Below are 13,912 nucleotides of genomic sequence, written 5' to 3' on the forward strand. Positions count from 1 at the left end.
TTAAACCCCAGGGATCTCTCTCCTCAAACCCCAAATGGGCCACCTTCACCTCTCACAGAGAGAAGGGCCACAGTCCTGCAACTGCCCTGCCCTGCGGTCTGGTCCCACATCGTGGCAAACGTGGTTTTCTGAGAGTGAAAAATGACGTATGATATGTGAATTATGTGCCAATACAACTGATTAAAAAGAAAGAAAAAGGGGGGGGGATTGAGCTGAAACCAAGGGCTCAAGTAGAAAGAGAATGTTTTGAAAATGATGATGGCAGCAAAGGTGCAAATGTGATCGTGGTAAGAGCTGGGGAGGAACCCCAGTAAGATGATTTGAAAAAAAGAAAGAAGAATAGCGAAGAGAAAACCAATCCGATCACGTTCTTTACAAGAGCCTGTGGCCCTCCCTCTCAGCCTGCCTTACAGCACACACCTCCCCCTGCCCCTGCCTCCTCCGCCCTTCCCTGCTCGCCCATTAGTCCACCGCACTGGCACACCCCAGCGTGGCCTCGCTCACACGCCTCACTGGTGTGACTCCTTGCCACACTGTTGGTGCCGACGAGGCGGTGGAACAAGCTCTTCAACAAACTCGCCCCACAGGATGACCAGTTTGGGGCCCTTCCCCAGCCCCTCCTCCGTGTGGTGACCCCTGCATCACTTCATAAGGATGCGTGACTCTATATCTGTGTACACTGGAGGAAGGGGAGCCCTGGAGGTAGAGTGGTTAGACGTCGGGCTGTAATCCCCAAGGTTAGCAGTTGGAAACCACCAGCTTCTCGTAAGAGACACGGGGCGTTTAGCCACCTACAGTGAGGGTCTTGAAACCCACAGGGGCAGTTCCCCCAGCCCTACGGGGTCGCTGTGAGTCGGCATGGGCTCGATGGCAGGGGGTTAGGTTTGGAACGCCCATGGAAGGCAGGTGTGGCCAGTCCCCTTACAGCGCATCTCCCACAGCCCCAGTGGACATGCATGCGTTCAGAATCACCTTGAGGGTCAGTTGGAAAGGCGCTCGGTAGGTCTCACCTTTTGTGGTCACTACCAGCGGTCGCCGGGAACGGGGCAGAGACTCACCAAGCTGGACGAGATAGTAGACGGTCAGCAAAAGCTGCATCTCTTCCGAGATGGGCTGTACGGTGGACGCCCCGTACTGCTCGTAGGCTCTCGAGATGGACTGGGAATTCTGATAGCACGTGTACAGGAGAGGGCTTATGACAACGTCACTCAGGTTCCCGCAGAGGTAAGGGAAGTTCCCATGGCCTACAGAGGAAGCAGCAGCGGTGGCGGCTTGGCAGCTGGCCTTGTGCACAGCCACGTGACCCCCACACCTGTGGGTCACTAAATCAGATGGGCAGGCTGCAGCCAGGACCCCTGCAGTGTCCTTTCCCAGGAGACGGCTGCCTTCCAGCTGTTGCCAATCTAGCGTGCCTGCTCCTGCTCCACACTCCTGTTCTACCAGGAGGGGCAGTCACCTCTAGCATGTGCCTGTTCCTTGGTCCGATCGCCTTGTTCACCAATGGACAGAGCGGAGGCCAGGGAGGAGTGACTTCTCTCACGCCAGAGGCACGGCTGGTTGGAGCCCTTTGGCACTGATCGTGGAACACGCTGGCGCGTGTGTTCCACATCTGGATCTGTGCTCACCCGGGACTGCCTGCCCGAGGCTGGCTCCCTGACTCCAAGCAGGTACCCACCTACCGCCGACAAATTGGTGCCAGCTAAGAGCAAACCTACAAGACAGGCTAGAACGGGCCCCAGAGAGTTCTGAAGGGTTTCTGAGCCATCTCCTAGTCAGAAAATACTTAGGGCAGACCACCAGATCAGAAACTCCTTGAAGCAAAAGGCTGTGAGTTACCCATTGCCAAGTGCCTGGTGCCCCATTCACACCGCGCCTGCCCCTTGGGAGGGCTCAGGGAAGTCCGGTGCAGGAATGAAAGAGCAAATGAAGAAGATAGATCGTTTCACTCTGGGCCACAGGGGAAGACTATTAGCAAGCCCTAGCCTTCTGGGCAGCTGGCCAGGGGCCAACTAGAGGCTTGTTCTACTCTGCTGCTCTCTCGTTACCCTGGAAAGAGTTTTAGGTTGTCCTCTGAACAATGTCCCATGTGTCCCCTGCTTCTCTTGGATGTCTTTCAGGCTCTCCTCCAGCCGCCTCCCACCCCCCAACAGCTGCACTTGCCTTTAAATATCACGGGCCTGGCCTTGCAGATCTTCAGTAAGTTGTTGGGAACGGACACTGGTTCTCCGGAGGCCACAACAGGAAAGGTGGCTGAAGCGGGTCCCACCAAGCCAACCTGGGGCATGCAGGACATGCCCGCAGTCTCTAGGGGCACGCCAAGAGGGTTAGTGAGAGACAGCGGACAAGACATCGTCCGTAGCAGAGCTTTCAACGACAGCCACTCCCATGTCGGCTAACAGTGACCCAGGTCCTGCTCGTGGGAGCACCAGCGTCTTGGGACCAGAAAACCAGCATACCGGCCAAAGAAACCCTTAGGCTCACTCCGTTCACCCTTCCTCACCACCTGGGCCAGCCTCCTCCTTGTCAGCACTCCTGCCTTGAGCCCCTTTCCAAAGTCCACTAGGACCAGGGAACCCACTACTATGCACAGGCTCATAGACCATGCTAAGAACCTTCCTTTGGCTATACTGTAGCTAGCTAGTGTCCCTAGAAACACCCTTACCAGCCAACTAACCAAGACACCACCACCACCCAACCATCACTACCACCACCACAACCAAGACCACCCAACCATTACCACCACTACCACCACACAAGTCAACCATTACTACCACCACCATACAATTCAACCATTACTACCACTACCACCACACAAACATTACCACCACTATTACACCACTACTTTCCACCACCACCACCAACCAACCACAACCATCGCCCACCGCCACCACCAGCACCTGAGCCAGGGGTGCTGGCAAAGCTGGGGTCACTTACCATACTTAGCTCTGTTCCCGCCGCCCTGGGGGCAGCCACCATCCGTAGCTGATGGAGATTCTGGAGACCACCCTTTGTGGCGTTTTTTGGGGGGCCCGGAGGTTGGTAAGATACCTAGACAACGTGCAGAGCACAGATTAGGCCGTCTCGAGGAAGGCAGGTCTCTAAAGCATGTTCTCCTCCATTGGACAACACTGCATCCATGTCATCCACAGCTCACAGCTCGCCAAGGGATTCTGAGTGTGGCGTGAATCGCCTGGCGTATTGAAAACATGCATCTCATCCCCAGACTGGGTGTGTGCCCAAGCTCTACCTGCGGGCCTTCCACGCTGCGTCTTCAGAAGCGGAGCAGCAGGCCTACTTTGAGAGGTGCTCCGTGAGGACTACAGAGAACGCAGGTGAGGCACACAGTGCAGTACCTAGTTCCCGCTGACCACGCCACCACCATCACCACCCCTGCTCTCTACAGTCTCATCTCATTTCTAAGCACCAGGTCTTCAACGGCGGAAACCCCATTCTCCGTATGCACTGCCACAGTTTCGCCACTAGACGTCAGTATTGGCCCACCTGTGCTCCCCTCCCTGAGCAGCCCTTGAAAGCTAATTTTAGATGAGACTCCAGGAGATAGGGGGCCCAGTGCCGATGAGTCACCCTCCATGCTCTCTACATGAACATTATGCTTGCGACTTCAGCTAGTTTCGGGGGTTAATCAAAACATCAAGGACTGATTAGCGTTATGCTTTTTGACCCACCCGACGTATAATTTCTCCTATAGTTTTGAGCTGTGGGTCAGTCCTGGCTGTACAGTAAACTGGCTGGGGAAGCTTTATTAAGTATCTGCCTGGGACCCCAGCCCACTGCAGCTCAATCAGAAGCCCAGCATCTGGTTAGGGCCCAAGTATCCCCATGACCTCAACACTGCACTAGAGGCTCTGATGGACGGAAGACGCCCACAGGGTCCACAGAGTCGTTTAGAACCATTTTTCTTTAGCAGGGCTCTGTCAGGCACCCTATCAGAAATACATCTGGGAGCAGTGTGGTCAGGGGGAGAAGAGGGCAGGGAATGAACAGATGGGCGCAGGTATGGTCAGACATAACCGGGAAGGAGGTTCAGGAACGAGGTGGGAGGTCAGGAGGCTGTGGATGAGTGGCTCCATGCAGGGCACCCAGCTTCAATTCCTGGCCCGGGCCCCTTCAAGGGCAGCCACACCCACCTGTTAGTGGGGGCCTGCACGTTGCTACAATACGGAGTGGGCTTCAGAGAAGCTTCCACACTAAGATGGACTAGAAAGAGAGGCTTGGGGATCCACTTGCAAAATCAGTGAGCACATACCCCACGGGGCACATTGGCCCTGTCCATGACCAATCAGAGGACAGGGCGGAGCCCGTCAGCACTTCTGTCTACCCCGCGTGGGGTCACTCTAAGTTGGGGGGGGGGGGCGGGTGAACAGCAGTTAAGGAGGTACTGCCCACACCCCTGCACAGAGCACAGCAAGCACAGCTCATCCCTTTAACTTGAGAATGAGCGTCCCCAGCAAGCTCTGCAGAGCCACATGTGACAGTGTCCGGGCCTGAGGGAAGGCGGCTTCTCCCACCCACTGCTCTGGGGTGAGGGATGGGCGCTGCTTTGCCACAGCTCACAGGAAGGAGGAGGGTGCTAAGGCAGGGGCCTCCCATCCCATCTCCAGAGGCTCACCGCCCTGGGCACCTCTCCCTCCCTCCCTGCCACGAGTCCATTCTGACCCACAGTGACCCTACAGGGCAGGGTACAACTGCCCTGTGAGCTTCTGGGCTGTCACTCTTTACAGGAGTGGGAAGCCTCCTTTTTCTCCCATGGAGCAGCAGGTGGTTTCAAACTGCTGACCTTACAGTTAGTAGCCCAACTCAGAACCCACTGCACCAGCGGGGCTCCTAAAGCCCAGGCCGTAGGGGAAAGAATCAAGAATGGGAGGGCCTGCCTGCAGCTCCCTGTGCTTCGGGGTTAGTTTCAGCCTCAGATCCGACTCAGAAGACGTGTGCGCTCCTTCAGCTAAGAGCTGGGACACTATCCCATGTTCAGGAGGGAGGGTCCCCAACATCACAGGAAGGCAGGGGAGACGGGGTCCTGGGCCTTGGCCCTGCCTCTCAGGGCTTCCATTTTCCCCACTGGAAAAACAGAGTGTTGGACACAATGATTTTGAAAGGGCTGTTCCGAGGTGGGGGGGACACGGCTCTCATCCTAAAATCCGGTTTTGTGGTCAGGATAAAAGAAGACAGAGAGGAATTCTCCCCTTCTGAGCCACAGCTCAGGTACGTGCTCCGCGTGGATGCCTTCCCAAGCACTGCTGACTCTGAGGGTGACATAACAGTGCAGGGTGCCACTTTCCAAGGTGTCTGCCCGCTACATCCAAGCATCTGTCCCTCGAGCCTCCTAGCGACCTCCCGGATCAGAAAACCAGAGACTTGTCCAAGACCCCTCAGCGTCATGAAGATGAGATTCTGAATCCTGCGTTCGCCCCTGAACAGCACGCGGTCCCTCCTTCTGCAGCACACGGCAGCCCTCTGCCCGCACAGCCCCCAGTGGCACAGTGCCTCTGCCCCCGACTGAGCAGAACCCCTGCTTCATGCCACACGCAACGCCTACCTGTGCCTCCTTGAGGACGTCATGGCCTCCCCTGCAGCTAACACGGGTCTGGGCACAGACCCATGTACTAGAGAGGCGTCTGCTGGCCTGTCAGGCTCCCACTGCAGGCAGCCCCCAACTCCAGCAAGCTTAGCAGGCCGAGCCTGTGGGCTCCCCGGCTCTCCTCCATGGCCTTGGCACAGGAGGACAAGGCAGGTACACTACCTAATGCCGAGGGCCTGGGCAGAGACACCAGGCTGGTCTTCACCGACTGCTGTTGCTTTGGGGAATCTCTGCCGTTGAAAACTGCGGGCCCCACCGCTGCCGCTAGTGAGGGGTGATCAGAGGCTGGTCCTGGAAGAAAGAGAACAGAATAAGTTCCCAGGGAAGCTCTGTGGGTCAGACCAGGAGGAAAGGCTTTTGCCTCCAGTTTGTCAAACTAGCTATTCACTGGCAAGTCCCATTGGGAGGTCAGAGTTCCTGCAGCCGACCGGAGACCCGCCTCAGTGAGAAAATGCATGCACACCCACACACTCTCTCCAGTGAGCACGGTCCGCATGGAAGAAGGTTCGGAGGGGCATGAAGGGCAGCCAGGGAGGCTCCCCGAATCCCAGGACGGGACCTGGAACAGTTCTGCCTTGTCTTTGGCTCCCGAGAGCATGGGTTTTACCACAGCGCCCCCGAAAGGAGAGAAGACACAGAGTGTTTAAGGGACACTGCGCTTCTGCTCAGGGATGGTTTAGGAGTGGTCACGGATGACGAGGAACATCATGTCACAGAATTCTCTACACACGGGTCCTGCTGAAATAGCATTTTTTTCTTTTTAACATACAAGGGGACTTCACGAACTTCATGGAAAACAAAATGGGTCTTTTCCATGAGTTTTGTGAAGTCCACTCACGACTATTGGCCACAATAAGAGTCCCTCTTGTGAGAAAAATGTGCCCAAGAAAGCCATCCCCCGTTGACAGCGTTCAAGCTCTGGGCTGGTCCTAGGGCCTGCGGGTCCCAGGTCTAGGGACAAATGGGGACAAGCATGGTTTCTGTTGTCTGAGGCCTGATGCCGCTGCGGGGGCGAGAAGGCCACAGTCGGTCAGGTAGAGTTGGGGCAGCACAAAACCTTTCCCCACAGGTAAGGCGGTGCTGCGGGGGCGGGGGGGTTTAGGAGCGTGTGCCTGAAGCCAGACTGCCAGGGCTTGAATCCAGCTCGGTCACGTTCTAGCCATGTCAGCTCCCGGTGCCTCATTTTTCTCATCCGTAAAATGGGCGTAACGATTCCCCTTATCCTCGCTACGAACGCTCTCTAACCCAGCATTTTACATTGAAGACCAGAGTAAAAGATCTGCTCTCCATCCAGTCTGCACAGGAATGCCACCATCTGGATGTCACGCGCGTGGAGGGGTGAGGGGCGCGGGGCGTGGGGACCAAGGCCAGGCATTGGCTGGCTGGGCCATGGCGCCCAGGGGATTGCAGTGATGGAACGACATCGCCAGTGTGTGACAGGGTGCAGTCACCCCAATTCACACAATGCCGATTCTCCAGAACCCCCTCCGCCATGGAGCAGAGCCACGTCCGTGAGTGAGGAGAGAGTGTGTGCAGCACTAACTCAGAGCCCAGTCACGGTGGGGGCAGTGGAGAGAAATAACACACACAGAACAGTGCTGTGGTTCTAATGTGATCGCTGCATCTTACTGAATTCTCCCAGGCACCCTCCAATTGAGACAGAAAGGTTCCTTTCTCCAACGTTACGCTCCAGGAAGGAGATTCGAGGGGTTAAGAGTGAGCTGCCCGGGTCACTCTGCTAGGAGGCAGCAGTGCTGGACCTCACACCCTGCAAGGCATGCGAGGGTGCCCGAGCTCAGCCCCCAGCCCAGGCACACCACAGTACACACCACAGGAAGGGGGGTGCGTGCTTGGGGGGGGTGGGCAGCAGCGCCCCAAGACTGGTGCCAGCCTGTTGTTTGTGGTTTGTGATGCATGGGCATGCTGGCTCCCAGTGTCAGGGTCAACGCTCCACAGATGCCTTGGGCAGTAATGACAACCACCATCGGCCTTCCTACATCCTTAAGAAGGCTGGTATCTTCGGTGACAACAGCTATCAGCCAACATGCTAATCAGTGGCATGCCAAGATTAGTGGCATTTGGGAGATTAGCAAGATGTCCCGGATGCCGACTCTTGGCTCCGCCACTCAATGTCCATGAGATCCTGTGCAAATAGCCCACCTTTAGGAGCCTCGATTTCCCCAGTCATCAAAATGGGGTGCGTGAACCCTGCGGGTTCCCAGGGTAACATGAGATCCACACGGAGAGATGAGGTGCTTCAGGCATGCTAGCCGCCTAGTCCAGCAACCCGATTCAGACTCAGGTGGGCAGAGGAACCGCCATACAGGTCACGAATTGCATGCTGTGGGCATGCAGAGAGGGCCAGTATGTGCCCCCACCCCCAATCAAGGAGACCGCATCCGGTGTCAGAGAGGAATGCGGGATTCGTACAGCATGATGTTGGAAGTGACTACGAGCCCCAGGAGAAACGTAAGGGCAGTGGAGAGAATAACGGCGTAAATGGAGCCCTGACTCCTGCTGCAGGCTGTCTGATCGCACCACCTGCAGCGTCACCTCACCTGCCTGCTGCGCTCCCGCCACCACCATCGCGTTGGCTGCCAGGATGGGCTCATTCAAGAAGGTCACCAGGGGCCCGGCGTTCTCCAGAGGTGGGAAAAGGGAGCCAGAGCACGTGCTGGCAGGGGCTTGCCGGCTCCTGAACTCTAAGGAGGAACGATACATGTGTGAAAATCAGTTCATGATTCCCTAGTGGCCACGAGATGATTTCCTAAGCTGGGATTTGCCCTTCAGGGCCAAGAGGGACATGGGTGGCCACACAAGGTGCCAGTACAATCCTAGTCTTTGGTCCAGGGTCGCCAGGGGACGGAAGAGAATGGACATCCCTGTAATGGTGGCCTGAGGAAAATCTACCTCAGACACCATCTGACTGTCAGGAGTTGGATCAGTGGGGGGCACTTGTAAGAACGAAAAACAAACTGCCCTGAGCCATCACTCCATCTCTGCCTTCAGAATTCAGGAAAGGGGCAGAATATGGCGCAAAGGCAAAGGCAGAGCCAGCAGGCTCTGCCTTGTGATTCATCCCGTCAGTCAGAAAGATTCTCAGGTGTGTCCGACCTGTTAAGTTCTTGGGCACATCAAGGGATCAAAGACTATTAAACACCCCACCACCACCCCACCCAAGAGGATCCCTCAGCCAAGCAAACGTCCAACCCTTAGTAAGAGCTCAATAAATAATTACTGAATAGAGTAGGGGATAAAGACAGGGCAGGAAAGGCAGATGAGGAAAGCTACCCACTCCTGTAGCCCCTCCCTTTTACTCCTGGGGCCCAGGGCGGGAGGACTGCAGGTGCCCAGATCCACAAAAACAGGCCCCGGAGGGACACAAGATGACTCCTCGCCATCTCACTGAGAAGTCTGACCAAGACGCACCCTTCACACGGGTGTAGCCCAAACCAAGTCCTCTCTGAAATCTAGCCGCCCTTCCCTATTGTCTTCCCACAGCGGACTGAAAGGGGGTCTCACGCAAGGGAGATTGCTCTCTCCGGAGCTCCACAGAGCTCTCTCCAGCCCAGTCACTTCTTCGGAAACCAGAGATGTGAACTGGTCTTTCTGCCGCTACTCAGCAGGACTCGGGGGCAGCATTCAACGCAAGCTTCCTCTAAATCAGAGCTCCCCAACCTCAGGACTGCAGGCGCCTGGGCTGGATTAAGTCTACTGTGGGAGGGTGGCCATCCTCTCTGTGCCTTGTAGGATGCAGCAGCAGCTCCAGCCTGTAGTCTCTAGAGGCCAGTGGCAGTATTGCCCCTACCGCCACCAGTGGTGACAACTCCAAAATGTCCCAAGACATAGCACATGTCCCCGGGGCAGAAAAATCACCCTGGATGGAAAATGTGCCACCAGGAGACACAGCAAAGTGTGACGCTATTGTCCTCAAAGGGATTCTCATTTCGCTGTTGTTTACCCTTGCTCCTTGAAGCTCCTAAAACACGAGTCTCTGTCATTTTTTAAAAATGCCCCATGCCATCAGCCAGCTGCTAGGAACTAGCTAAAATCCACGGAATACAAAATAAGGCTGCTCCTTTCACAGGCCTGCCCGTTGTCTGGAGAACGGACTCTCCCCACGGGGCTGGGAGGCCACGCACCCTCCACCTGGCAGACAGGGAGGCTCACCTGAGCCTTTCCAACAAATCAGAGGTCCTTTGGTTAGGGTTCCGTGCGCGTTGCGGACCAGGTAGAACTTCAGGTGTTTCTGCTTCTTGGGCTGGGTGGTCAGTTTAAGGTTTATGTGGTTGGAGAACTCCGTGAAGTAGCAGAAGCCTTTCTTCCCACAGCCCACACAGTTGCCAGAGAAGCCTGCAGGAGGAAACAGATCAGCAGTGTCCAGCCGTGACTGGGGACACAAGCCTCGCCACACCAATTTACCGTCAGGGCCATCTCCAAACGCGGAATGATGGGCAGAACAGGAGCCACCACATCCGGTTAGTGTCGTGGTCGCTCTTCCCTTTGTGACACAAACCTCCCGTCTCTACAGCGAGCAGGCCTGCGGGTTCGGACTCACGGGAAACCGCGTACCTATCTGAAACTCCACCCTGAAGGCCTACAACCGGCCTCACGAGCTGCTGACAGGACACCAAGCGAGGTCCCCGGCGTGCAGCTACAGGCAGAGCTGCCGTCGTTGCTGGTAGGCTAGGGCCGTCCAGTTGGCTCCGACAAAGTGTTGCCCGGACCCACACTGTCCTCCAGGGTGAGATGGCGAGCCAGGGTCACGGCCACTCTGCCAGCCCTGATCCTTGAGAACCGCCCTCTTTCGGGCTGACCCTGCACTTCCCCAAGCATGCCATCCCTTTCCCAGGGACTGGTCCCTCCTGAGGACGGGTCCACAGTTCGCGAGACTCTAGGGAGGATTCTGGCTCCCTTCTTCCAAGATACAGTTGTTTGTTCTTCTGGCAGTCCACGATCTCTCAATGTTTTTCATCAACACCATCATTCAAATGCCTCCTCTTTGTTTGTGGCTGGGACGCTGCCAATTGAATCCTAGGAGCTTATAGCCTGCAGCCCAGAGCGTGGCTACCTCTCCATCTCAGTTTCCTGCCACCTGGGGTTGAATGTCCCTTCTGAAGGCTAATCAAGGCTGCCAACCCCCTGGGCCTCTGGGCGGGTTGCCCGAGTGGGGGTGGGAGGACCATGACGAAACCCACCTCATCTGAACTATGGACAGAGAGCATGCGACCTTTATCAGCTGCCATGCCGACTCATAACGTACTCATCAGAATGACGAATTAGGGCAGGTGAAATAAGATGACAGGTAACTGTTCTTATCTGGGCTCACTAGCTCCACAGGGCCTTCCTGAAGGTCTGGCCTGGACACTGGTATGCCTGGTTCCTGTAGGTCCAAGGGGAGACCCTGAAGCCTGAGAAATTGAGACTGATCTATCTTATCCTATTTCTTGGCTGACAAGTTTCCAAAGGCCATTGAGATAGTTAAGGTTTGTTGTGCCAACCTGGCCGATAAACACTTGTGGGCTTAACTGAAGGGCGGAGAGATAAATGGCTCAGTGATCCCCGCCTTTCTAGTTCTGGGGTCTCTTGCTTTCTGTTGGTCAGACCAGAGTGCACCTGCCTTAGCCAGTTCCCAGCTTCAGCTGGCAAGGCTCACTTCCTGCAAGACATCCCCGAGGAGACGCCACATGGACCTACCCCGATGCAGACCTGGGTGCTGGAGCAGCCGTGTGGAGACCCCTGCCAGCGCTGAGATGCTTACACACTCACTGACTCGGCTTTGCTCCTGCAGTCAGTGTCATTGCGTGTGTTTTGTGAGATGGCGGAGGACTTTGTGGATCAGTGTCTAATGTTGGACTCATGGGCTTGGACAGCACTGGGTTGGGATGCTTTCTTAATGTCCTCTTTATATAGAACTCTCTTATCCACATGCGAGTTGCTGTGGATTTGTTTCTCTAGTCTACCCAGACTAACACATTACGGTACCAGAAGTGGGGTCCTGGAGAAACAAATCATAAGAGGGAGAGGTTGACTTTTGCCTCGTGGTAGTTTTACTTCTTTGGCTCGCCAGAGGTCAGATAAAGCCACACTGTTTACTCGGTTGTTTCTGGGGAAAATATGGGAAGTATGAAAATAAAAAGCTTGGAAGTCCACTTGCTTTCAGCCATGAAAATGTGATCTCTAGATGTGTTTAGGCCATACCTGCAAAGAAAGCTTTGAAAAGATATGTCCCACCCAGTGCTTTGGAGTACTCAGGAACCAGTGGTCTTTGTCAGAAGCTGGAAAAAATCTGGAACCATGAAGAAAACTCCTCTCTGGGACTGAATATTAAAGGAAGCCTGTGGGGTGTCTGAAATGCTTGCTGGGTGACCACCTGGATCTACTTATTGGGGAGAAATTCAGCAATAAAGAGACGGGTTGAGTTTGGCTACTGACACCTATGGACTTGGTTTACAGGGAAAAGAGGAGAAGTCGAGAGCGGGTTGACTGGTCTAAAGTTCATGACCTAGCACGAGGGGGCTAGGCTTGTTGAGTATTTGTGTGAGCCCATGGTCTAAAGGCAAGGCGACCAATGGGCACTCTGTGGAGGCTGAGTGAGGCAGCCCACACTGCGTAGACCTCGAGGCCCGAAGATCCCAGGCACAGCCAGAGGGTTGCCTCCGAGCAACTCAGGTATGTTCAAGAGAACATCAGGTAGTGGCAGCTGCAAACACCCCCACTGGGGAATAAAGCATCTGTGTTATAAAAACTCGCTCTATTTCCCCTGTCTTTTCAATACTCCTCCCAAGAGACCTTGGAAACAAGCACAAACCTCCGAGCACCATGGGTTAAACCCCAGACTGATGGTTCAAATCCACCAGCTGCTCCTCGGGAGGACAGGGAGGCCATCTGTGTTTGAGAATATTCACAGCCTTGGGAAACAACACCCCTCACCCCACCCCCAAGGGAGCAGACTCTACTCGGTCGTGCAGGGTCGCTCTGAGTTGGTATCAGCTCGCCAACAGCAGTGGCTGTCACAGCACGGTGGTTGGGGGTAAACATGGCTTAGGAACAAATGAGAGGGGGAATATGTCCATCGTGACCACCCATCCCTCGGGTGTTTGGGCTCCATCACAACTAAAGCAGAGACCTGACCGACTGATTCACTGGAGGTAGGGCTCCGGGTCCACCGGCTCCTCTGCAGGTTGCTTGGGCCGCGTGCATGAAGTGTGAACAAGCCGGCAAAGGGCGACGTGGCAGGCAGAGTCGGAGGCAGACCGAGGTGAAGGTTCATCCTCAGACAGCGTGGGAGGTGATAGGGGGCACCCTGGCTGGGGGCTCCATGCCGGGAGACGACCTGCCCATGCGGGACTGAACCATCAGGCCACCTCTACCTGGCTGGGATCCTGAATTAACTGCCTGAGGAGTTCCGTGCCCCCTTCATCCCTGTCTAAAAAACTAAGCTTCTGGCTAACCACGTCTTCTCTTGTATGTGGGTTATCAGCGAGTGGAGATGAATTTCCATGGGAAAACACACCAGCAACAATGAGAGCCTACACCCACATCTGACTCTTGGGGCTCTTTCAGACAAACCCTCTCAGTGGATTCGAAGTCACAAAAGCCAGCCTTCCTTCCAGATAAATTATTGAGAGTGGGCTGAAGCCCAAAGCAAACCCACTGTCTTCAAGCCAACTCCTACTCATGGCAAGCCCAGGTGGTACAAGGTAGATCATCAACTCCAGGTGCAGCAATTTGCAACTGTAGGTTGCGACCCATTTGGGGGATCGAACAAACCTTTTACAGGGGTCGATCGCCCGATTCATCACAGTAGCAAAATGACAGTGATGAAGTAGCAATGAAAATAATTTTATGGTTGGGGGGGGGGTCACCACCACATGAGGAACTGTATTAAACGCGGCATTAGGAGGGTTGAGAACCACTGTGCTATAAGGTAGACCAGCAACCCTAGGTGCTACAAGATAAGATTGTCAGCCCGTGTTACAAGGTATCACATCAACCCCAGGTGCTACAAGGTAGAGCGGCTTGGCACTTTCCTGGACCACACAAAGGATTAAGCAGTCGGCTGTCAACCAAAAGGCTGGTGTCTCAAACCCACCGCAGCTGCTGGGGAAGCAGACCTGGCACCCTGCCTTGGTACGGACAGCCGCCTAGGGAAAGCCCAGGGATAGTTCTCCCGCAAGAGCCCGCTGTGCCTTGGAACCATCCCCGAGGCAGACGGGCCCGGCTTTCTCTCTGGGAAGAGGAATCAAGGACACAAATCCCTTGCTTCCCCCAAGACATTCCCCAGCCCCCGTTTCATGGGTCACCGGAGGG

The 13,912-nt window shown here is 55.3% G+C and overlaps 1 protein-coding gene across 3 annotated transcripts in view; it reads right to left on the reverse strand.

The window, feature by feature from the left end:
* GREB1 (growth regulating estrogen receptor binding 1) overlaps window positions 1-13,912 on the reverse strand; it is a 92,332-nt gene that overhangs the window by 49,733 nt on the left and 28,687 nt on the right. For all 3 annotated transcript variants that reach the window (XM_004696039.2, XM_045286648.1, XM_045286649.1), the window contains exons 5-10: window positions 9,770-9,952; window positions 8,158-8,301; window positions 5,762-5,890; window positions 2,935-3,048; window positions 2,161-2,304; window positions 1,059-1,244 (exon numbers count right to left, since the gene is read on the reverse strand). In XM_004696039.2, the coding sequence (XP_004696096.1) occupies window positions 1,059-1,244; window positions 2,161-2,304; window positions 2,935-3,048; window positions 5,762-5,890; window positions 8,158-8,301; window positions 9,770-9,952 (900 nt within the window). The remainder of the gene's footprint in view (window positions 1-1,058; window positions 1,245-2,160; window positions 2,305-2,934; window positions 3,049-5,761; window positions 5,891-8,157; window positions 8,302-9,769; window positions 9,953-13,912) is intronic.

This window comes from Echinops telfairi, unplaced genomic scaffold (genome assembly GCF_000313985.2).
Source record: "Echinops telfairi isolate 266 unplaced genomic scaffold, ASM31398v2 ScPeMD7_9;HRSCAF=40, whole genome shotgun sequence".
Taxonomy (NCBI): domain Eukaryota; kingdom Metazoa; phylum Chordata; class Mammalia; order Afrosoricida; family Tenrecidae; genus Echinops; species Echinops telfairi.